General features: G+C 44.0%; 1 protein-coding gene across 1 annotated transcript; it reads left to right on the plus strand.

The window, feature by feature from the left end:
• Window positions 1–374: 374 nt before the first annotated feature.
• Window positions 375–2,087, plus strand: OOEP (oocyte expressed protein). The gene is made up of 5 exons (XM_008058456.2): window positions 375–543; window positions 699–878; window positions 1,233–1,308; window positions 1,631–1,751; window positions 1,923–2,087. The coding sequence occupies exons 1-5, from the start codon at window positions 375–377 to the stop codon at window positions 2,085–2,087; spliced, it is 711 nt and encodes a 236-aa protein (XP_008056647.2).
• The last annotated feature ends 7,819 nt before the right edge of the window (window positions 2,088–9,906 follow it).

Consider the following 9,906-nt stretch of genomic DNA (forward strand, 5'->3'; position numbering starts at 1 on the left):
TTAACATGCATTAGTGGACTTGAAAGGAAAAGGCAAGGGATAAAACTCATTCAAAGGGCTGGTTAAAAGGTGAACCACCGCGCCAGGCCTATTAAAATTTATTTTAAAGAGAGAGAAGTGAGACAAATGTGGAGAAATATCAACGTCTGTTTGTGGAAATAGCAACATCTGTTAAATCGGGAGAGGATTCGTGGCTGTATTATTTTACTCTTTTGAATGTGTGAAGTCTTCCATAAGTTAAATTTTTAATTAAAATCCTGTACGTTGGGAAGAAAGGCGCAACTGCTTGCTGGAGGGGGAGGGGGGCGCGCGGGCCACCGAGGGGCGGGGCCGGGCGCGATAAAAGGGGCAGCAGCCGCCCCACTGTGCGCAAAATGCTCGACGACGCCAGCGCGGCTGAGGCCCCACGGGGCGGGCTGAGGGCCGCCAGTTCCTTAGAGGGGTCTCAGCGGCTTCGCACTCGGCCCTGGTGGCTTCCAGCGCAGGAGCTGGGCGACCCTTCGGTGTTCCGCTTGGAAGCGTGGCTGGCAGACTTATTCTTTGGTGAGAGCCTACAAGGCCCGGCGAGTCGGAGCACCTCTGCAGCTTTCCCTGCTGCAGACCCGGGCTGCTGGAATGGTGACTTCCAGCTGGTCCCTTTCCAGCCAAAGTTGCCTTCAGCTTAAGCGGCCCCTGAGAGTTTCTCCTTGTCTGTCCAGGTCCAGACCGAGCCGTGGTTCCAGAAATTGAGTGGATGACCCAGGCCCTGCTGGAGGTGGACTTAGTGGACTCCGGGAACCTAGTCGAAGTCGCCGTCTTCGGCCGGCCCCGTGTGCGGAATCGGGTGCGGAGCATATTCCTGTGCCTGGCGCGGCTATACCGGGAACGTCGTGCCCAAGGTGAGAGTCTTTGAGAACCTGCATGTGGAGAGAGCCACAGGTGTCCCTACTGACCTTCATTGGCTTCCTTCCATCCTTTCTTAACCTTCTCAAAATTTGCAGTTTCCAAAACGCCAGACGCTACACGAAGTTTCTAGGGATCCCTTTGGGAGGGCAGCCCTGGGTGGCCCTTGAGAAGCTAAGGGGAGCCCTTAAGCGTTCGGATCTGTCCCTGCCCAAGGCAGCACTACCTCAGATTTCAGGTTCAGAGCCTCTCTCTCTTCCCTCTCTCCTCCCCCACCCCCAAGGGAAGAGTAGTTTGGAACAACTACACTTTTCCTTGTCCTTGGTTCCTGTCAATTGCCTCTCTTTCAGCTGAGAAGATCAAACACCTGGAGAACTTGAAGGCCCATGCATCAAGTCCCCAATCCCCGACACCCTGCTGCTTAAGGCAACCTGATTCTTGTCAGGAGCCTTGAGAACAGTCCTGCTTCTGCCACCAGAGGCAAGGACAGTATTCCTAAAAATCTGCCTTTTTCCAGTGTATTGATCGATAGTGGTCTTTTGTTGCAAGAGTGAGTTTGAAGAGCTATTTTGATAAAGAAATAGCTTTTGTCTAATGGAATAAAGATCTTTGCTCGCTTAAAATTAAAGCAAATTTATAAATGATCGACTGTTCATTTGTGTATTTGAGTGAGGGGTAGGTAGAAGGTTGGTAGATTGTGTTTTTGTTTCCTTTTGAGTTTCCATTTTGAAACTCCTGACCCTCTTAGGATTTTTGTGGTCAACGTCAGACCCTCAAGCACAGGTGCAGATAATCTCACAAATGGTGATTTGTTTGGGGGTCTTGTTGTTGTTGTTGTTTACATTATAGGTTCTCAAACTTTAAAGCTTGTAAGAAATCGCCTTGAGCTTGCTCAGCTTCCTAGGCCTCTTCAGTGATTCTGGCTCAGCTCCTGTGTGGGACCCAAATTTGCATTTCTAACAAGCGCACTTACACTGCTCAAGCAGCTCCTGCAGTGCTCATCCAGAGGCGAGTTGTAGGATTGCCATTTCCTCCTGCAGGCACCGGTGCGTTCCAACTCGCAGGCCAAGACTGTCAGCATTCGTCAGGCTGCGCTGCCCGGAGACTGGCTTGCGGAGAGCTCCTACCTCAAGCCCGTTGTCTTACGTTTTCACCAGGCTGCACAGGTGTCCTGCGTGAACCGGAGTGTTTTCCCTTACATGTGACACTGCGGTAACCAATCTGTGCAAACCAGCTCCTACCCTTGCCACTACTTTCAGGAAGCAGAACTTTGGAGTTGAGAGTGCCAGAGCTCTTTGGCTCAGGTAAAGTTGGAATTGGTTTGAGTGACAATTTTTTCACCCTGTATTCAGGGTTCTAGACATTTGCCGGACTATTAAACTCATAGGACTTTTAAATCGCCCTTTGGTTACCGATGATATTAAACGCATACTTAACTTTGCTTCAGTTTTACATTTTTCTTATTTCCCATCTTTCGGCTTTGAAGATAAGGATGCTCTTCATCTCTGTAAGCTAAGAATGGCCCATTATTGCCATTTTCTCTTCTTGAATTTTTGCATACCAAAGATGTTTATCTTATGTGGTTAAACAAATTATGTCCTTTGTGATTTACCCACAACTATCTTTCTTAAGTTTATGAGCTTCTGATTTCTCTCCTATAGACATAGTTATTTCCTTAAGTTATTCCTGGTGAGATTTTTACAAAACCATGAACATTTTTGACGGTTAATTGGGTAGGGGGGGAGGAAGAGTTAAGCTTAAAACTCACTCTAGTCTTTGAAAGGTCACTGGATGATCACCTCTTCTGCCACCCTTGCTCAATTAACATATATTGACACCATGACTCCCATTACTTCAGAATGAGACTGTATTTGGAGCGAGGGCCTTTAAAGACAGAATTAAAGTGAAAATGAAGTCATATGGGTTGGCCCTTTTCCAATATGATTGTTTCTTTGTAAGAAGAAATTTGAATCTACAAGGGGGACCCCCCCAAAAAAACCGGGAATGTGTTTTTTTAAATCGTATATTCTTACATGCTTAAACTTCAGTCACCTTAAAGTAAACTCTGATGCAATACAACTATCAAGACACTTTTCCATTGCTCAAAACAGTTTTTGAATTTGTTAACTTGGATGCCTTTCACTGCTTCTGCTGTTTTTTTGTTTCACTTCATCCACACTGGCAAAACGTTTCCTGTTGAGGACTTTCTTTCATCCAGAAAAGCCAAAAGTCACTGGGGCAAGATCGAGTGAATAGGGAGGGTGTAGCATGGGAATCATGCCATTTTTGGCCAAAAACTGAACACTAAGCATGGCATGAACAGGTGTGCTTATAAGTCACCCATCATGAAATGAACAAACGCATTGAAAGAATCTTCAAAAAAAATTTTTACTGAAATCAGACACAGCCTCTCACAACAATGCTAGCTGGCACACTGATGCCAGTGGGTTCCTAGAACGCTTACCTAGCGTGATAAGCCTGTACCACAATGGGCCTGCCCTCCAAAAAGATAATCCTCTTTTTTGGATCCCTCTTTGTACATGTGAGTACGGAAAGACATGAGGACACAGAAAGTGACTATCTGCAATCCAAGAAGAGGCCTCAGGCCTCAGGAAACCCAAAACTACTGACTGACACCTTGATCTTAGATTTCCAACCTCCAGAATTGTGAGAAGATAAATTTCTGTTGTTTAAATCACCCAGTCTGTGGTGCTTTCTAGCAGACAAATACTACATCCTACATTTAATATTATATTTCTCCATGTTCCTTTTGATTCATATGCAGATATTATACTATTTTTATTAGCTTTATAACCTTTTAAAATCTAAAAGGGTTAGTTTCTCTAATTTTATCTTTCAGAGTTTGGGGGTAATATTAGTTATGTATTTCTTGAAACTTTTGATTCTTGAGACTTGGCATAGGGCAACCTCTGCTACTTTTCCATACTAGGTAGCTGGCTTGGTTTAATGCCCCCTACAATTCCAGCATGAGCTGGAGTTTTCATTTCTTGAGTTTGTTTAAAGAGGAAGAAGAGGCCGTATCAATAGGTGAAACTCGAAGTGTCAGTTCCAGGAAAGATGTTCATAGATGTTCTGAACATGTAAGCTGAAATGGTGTGGGATCACTTTCTGACCTGTAATGATGAGAAAAACATGTCAGTAAGATCCCAGGGTGGGCTAGATCCAGTGAAGATCAAATTATTTGCTTCATGAGCCTCCATTAGGGCCTCCAACTTCATGTAATTCCTGGACACTGAGCAATGTGGGACTGGAAGGTGATTTGTAAACTAGAAGACAATGAAGAAGAGCTGCTCACAAGGAACTCAAGAGCTGCTAGCTGCCTTCAGTAAGGACTATCTCACCATATTTGCAGCTATTGCTATAGAACAGAGACAATGACCACTAAAGCCAAAGCAACTCAGGAAGAAACTGGGGTGAGAGGAAGTATCTTAACCCAGGCTTTCAAGAATCTACAGATGAACTGTACTTTCCCCTTATCCTGTAGTTTTTCATGGTGGTGGCAATTAACCTCTAGAGTTACTTGTTGGAACACCCTTAAGAAAGGACTGATGGGCCTTGTCCCCCATGCCTCTGTTTCTCCCATTTTAGATCTTCTCAAAATCTAAGACTGTGTGGTCTAAGATGGAACCCACCAGTCACATCTATCTATTAAACAATTAAAATGTGGCTAGATTAAATTGAGACATTCTGCCATTGTTAGAAGATTTGTATTTTAAAAAGTAAAATATCTGAATAAAAATATAAAACACACACAAAAAGTAAAATATCTCAACTTTTATATAATAGTCACATGTTGAAATGATAACATTTTGGAGACACTGTTAAATCAACTACTAAAAACTGATTTCAACTCTTTCTTCGTTTTAAAAAATGTGGCTACTATAATATTTTAAATTATATGTGTGGCTCATATATTTCTGCTGGACAAAACTTTTAAGAGCTCACCTACCTTCATCTCCCTGGCCCAGCCCCTGTTGCCACCTTCTGCAATCCTTAGTGTTCTGTTCTTCTCCCTGACTTCTTGCCTCTTCCTTGTCCTGAATAGAAGTAACAACACCAGTGCCTTGGACATCAGTGCCTAAACAGAGATCATGTAGGTAGAGAATGACAGACATTGTGTCTTCCCATCTAGAATTTCCCTTTCTTTTTAATTGGTACAATATACTTTCATGTATGCATAATGTATATGCAGCTTAAGAACTATAATAAGCACTGGCATACTTTGCTTCCTAGAACAAAACCAGGATCTTTTGGAAGCCATTTGTAGACACATTTTCCCTCAACTAATTATCTATATATTTTTAATAAGTTCCTTCATCTGAAAAAGAAATGACCAAGACCATCAGTTGAAAAGTGAGAGTTTAAAAAGAAAAGTGAAAGTAGACTTGCCCTCTCAAATAGTAAAACATTCTGTAAAGCTATATAAGTAAAATAGGGGTGAGATATTGAAAAAAGTAGAAAAGTCACACGCATGGACACAAGCTGGAATGGTAAAGTTGCATTTAAGTATTGAAAAAATAGCATGTGAATCTGACATTTTGGTCACATAGGTATTAGAGGAAAACAAAACACACCCTGGGTTTTATTCTACTCTGACTGAGTCTCCCTTGAAACTTTGATTCTACATTTGAAATGTCTAAAGTTTGCTCTATTTAGCCTTTTTTCCTCTTCTAAGAGTAAAGTCAGCTATCCTAATAAGTTATTACCTGTTGTTAAAATAAAAAGTTAATAAAGTATCATAAATTCAACTCTACATCACTAATTCTTTTATAACATAAACACTTATTTAAAATTAGGGTAGTCTTCTCTTAGTGGTGACAGTCTTTGATAGACATACCGCTTCCCTGGTGCTTAAAGTTAGGTTTATTTTAAATGAAAGATTTCATAATCCCACATTATTGTGTGTTATTGTTTATTTAATCCTAGCACCCAGCTGTTTGCATCCTTCTAGATTCATGTGCAGGCCCAGAGACCTGCATCCCAGAGCCCCGACCAGCATTAGGACCTCAAGAGGGAAGCCAGGGGGGCTTCTTGCTGTCAGAGTAGCTGAGGAAAAGGTCACTGACCTGGGCAAGACTTGCAGATGTCAGCAGTGCAGCCCCCAGTGCAGCTCCAGTTCTCCTAACTTCCCTTCCCCTCTCTCTGTTGACCCAGCTGAGAAGTGGGAAATAGGGCCACAGCAACGTGCTCAGGCTTCCAGGTCGTGCTGGACTCAGTCACTAGTCCTGGGCAACCAGGTTTTCACATCCCAATCACCTTGAGTGAAACCATCTTGGCTTGGAGAGGCTTCCTCGTGAGGGCTGACTCAGTGAGCCCCAGAGGCCTCTCGCCCAGCAAAGTCAGATACCGGCAATCAAGGAACATGAGGGAAACATGTGAGGCAGCAGGGACGATCAGCCAGAAAGGAAGGAGAGGTGCGGCAGAGTGGAACTTGGCTGCTGGAGGAATGTGTCTTTCTCTCCCCTCTACCTTCCAATTAACAGACATTAGGGACATGAAAGTCTTTATTATAATGCTTTAAGTTGGTGTTACCAACATTTAACAGAAGAGAAAAACAAAAACAATCCACATGATTCTTTTCCAGCCTCTGGGGCAGAAGTAGAACCTAGAAAAATCAGGCTCTTTAAGGGCTTCCACTTTAACAACTGCCTCGCTCTCACTCCAGGGCTGGAGAAGTCTTCATAACCTAGCAACTGCATTTTGGGGTGGCCTTGCCAGGAGCCTTGGAAGATCACTGGGACTCAGACTCCCAGACCTTGATGGAAGACAGCTGAGTCCCCACTTCCCTAGCAGCCTCGGGAGACTGCTGGTTCCTGGCCTCCTGGACAGCCTTCAGAAACTGGTTGGTCTCTGCCTCCTAAGTGGGGACCTCCTGGGCAGGGGTCTTCTCTGAGCCTGGAAGGAGAGCAGGGTACAGAGGCTACACCTGTGCCCCGCATACTCTCTCCACGAAAGGACAGTCACCCTGCAGGCTAAGCAGTAGTAGCTGGGAATCTCAGCATGTGGCTTCAACTCAGCCTTCTAGATCTCTTGAAGGAGAAAACCCTCTCAAACCAGCTGGGATGGTGAGACTGCTGCCCTGGCAGCCAGGAATTTTCATGGTCACTCATAGGAGTCAGGTTTGCTCCGGATAGCCCTCTCTAAGCCCGGATCTGTACCTAGAGCTAGAAGTGATAGTTGGTCATGTTCTTGACCATCTTGGCTATGTCTGGTAATAAGGCTGTCTGTAGATCAACATCTCAGCCTTGTCTCCGAGGGTCCCCCTGACTCACGTGAAGCTGGAAATGGAACATGCTCTTGACATGTGCTCTCCACTGGAGCCTGCATGGGGAGCAGGGGGTGGCTGTGAGGGGGACGGCTCCCAGGAGGGTCAGGGGAGGGAGGAGTCTTGTAGCATAAGTATCCTGCCACATATCTTGGTTCCATAGGGGGCTTGTTCATAATTGTTGTTCATAATTGTTTATTGACCATTTTGGCATCCACAATGTCAGTCCTTTGAATACCACCCAACTGTCTGCACAAACTGTCAGCGAGTCTAGCTCTTTGGATGTCACCAGCCACACTTCCCACAACTCTGCCCACTGACTGGCCCATCTTCCATTAAGACAGTCTCCGTTTTTGGCTGGTATGCAACAGCTCACTATTGAGAGGTTTGTCTCCAACATGATTTGTTCATGTACCAGGTCTATTCTGGAACTGATGGCATGTACTCCCTAAGGGGTGATGGAGTCATTACTGCCAGTTATTCGGCCAGTTGTTCACCTGCACGGACAAACATTATCAGCCCTAGGAGTTGCTATATTTCCTGGCTTAGAGGTCTCATGGTGAGCTTGCTGTGCTGCTGGAGATACACTATTTGATCAGGGTCATTATCTGTGGGAGAGAGGTCATGTGGATCCAACCCACTATGGGCAGGGCAGTGTGCACAGTTACTGGGGCTTATTCGATAATCACCCCTGTTGTCAAGAGACCTTGATATATTGCGTTGACTGCTGTTCAGTGGGGCTGCTGTGGGTTTCAACACCTTTCCAGGTCTGTGACCAAAAGCCAATGGGAAACATTTTCCTGTTTTGGCCACAGCCCCAGGCTTATCCCTCCTGGGTAACATTCACATCCCAACGCACAGGGAATGTGCAATGTCTAGACAGCACTCACAGCACTTTTGGCTGCTTGAATGCCTATTGGCACACCTCTGTTCAGTCCCACTGGGATCCTTTTTTGGTCAATCTATACAGGGGTCATACTATCTGCACTAAATGTGAGATAAGTGCCCTCTAATACACCAACAGTCCCAAAACTTCCTGTAGCTGTTTGTAAAGTGTTAGGTGGGGAAAAACTTGAATCTTATCAATGACAACTAAAGGTATTACTTTTGTCTTTCCAGACAAAATAACCCCCATGAATTTGACAGATAAGCCAGGTCCTTGCAGCTTATTATGATTAACCATCCACCCTTTCCCCTGAAAATGTGAAATAAGCTGGGGTGCTGCCTGCTCTAGGTCTGTAAGAGAATCAGAGGGTTAGCATAATATCATCTATGTAGTGAAATAGACACTGATGCAGTTCATCTCTAACTTTCCAAATCTTGAGTGACCATGCCGTGACATAACGTAGGACTGTGCAAATACCCCATGGGCAGCACCACAAACATCCATTGTCTTCCTTCCCAGGTGAATGCGCACTGGTCTTGATGATCTGCATGAATAGCAACACTAAAGAAAGCATTAGCCAAATCCACTACAAAATGGCATGTGTCCAACTGTATCTCTAATTGGTCCAATATATCAGAATTATTGGGTACAGCAGCATGCAGAGGAGGTACAACTATTTCTTGGAGGTCTACCATCATTTTCTGGGTATCATCCAGTTTCCTTATCAGTCATAATGGAGGATTATAGGGACTGGGGGTGGGGCAAATTATGTTAACCTTTGCCAATTCCTGTATGATTTCTCTAATTTATTTGTGCCCACCAGGTAAGCGGTATTGTTTGGAAACAACCACCTGCTGTGGTGCTGGCAAGACCAGGTGTGGGTGTTTCACTTGCCCTCTGATTATGGCTTTAACTACCCTTATTTACAAGTGAAATGCACCAGTGCTAGTTTTTAAACATAATGCTTGCAACACCTGAATTCCTAATAAGGACTCCTTGATGGGAGTTTTATATATATATAGTATAGGGTCTAGGGAGCAGGCAGCTGATTCACAGGGTTAGCATTACTCTCTGAACCTTGATTGATTTACCAGCATATCCATTTATAGCAGATAGAGGCCTCTCAAATTTACTTGGGTTACCATACATTAGAGTGCATTCAGCTCCAGTGTTCATCAAAGCTATTACTCTCTCTTTTTTTCTTTTTTTAAAATATTTTTTATTATGGTTTTGTGGGATACAGTTAAGGGTTAGGTATACAATTACGTTTCATTCAGGCACCCTGTTGATAAGAGGTGTTTCCCCGTCCCCAGACAGATATTTGCTACTGTTAATCCTATCTCCCCCCCCCCCATAGTTTCCCAGTACTGTCAGTCATTTTCTTATAGTATTACATTGGATGTTCAAGGTCCATTATATGAGAGAACATGTGATACTCGGATCTTTGTTTCTGTGAGAGGTCACTCAGTATTATAGACTCTAGTTCCATCCAGGTTGCTGTGAAATTCATGATTTTGTTCTTTTTTATGGCTGCGTACTATTCCATCATGTATATGTACCACATTTTTTAAATCCAGTCCTCTTTTGATGGGCAGCATGGTTGTTTCCAAGTTCTTGCTATTGTGAACAATGCTGCGAAAAACATACATGTGCAGGTATCTTTTTTATAGAGTGATTTGAGTTCTTCAGGGTATATTCCAAGTAGGGGGATTGTGGAGTCATATGGAAGGTCGATTTTTAGAGCTTTTAGGAATGGCCACACTGCTTTCCACAGAGGTTGCATTAGTTTATACTCCCACCAACAGTGTAGAAGTGTTCCCTTTTCACCACACCCTCTCCAGCAGCTGTTATT

The sequence above is a fragment of the Carlito syrichta genome, unplaced genomic scaffold (genome assembly GCF_000164805.1).
Source record: "Carlito syrichta isolate Samal-C Ts95f unplaced genomic scaffold, Tarsius_syrichta-2.0.1 Scaffold303349, whole genome shotgun sequence".
NCBI lineage: Eukaryota > Metazoa > Chordata > Mammalia > Primates > Tarsiidae > Carlito > Carlito syrichta.

Bases quoted from the DNA above. Each gene is read 5' to 3' on its own strand.
- OOEP (XM_008058456.2), top strand. From the start codon at position 375: ATGCTCGACGACGCCAGCGCGGCTGAGGCCCCACGGGGCGGGCTGAGG. The intron at 544-698 runs GTGAGAGCCTAC...TTGTCTGTCCAG, and splicing joins GCTGGCAGACTTATTCTTTG to GTCCAGACCGAGCCGTGGTT. The intron at 1,752-1,922 runs GTAAGAAATCGC...TTCCTCCTGCAG, and splicing joins GTTCTCAAACTTTAAAGCTT to GCACCGGTGCGTTCCAACTC.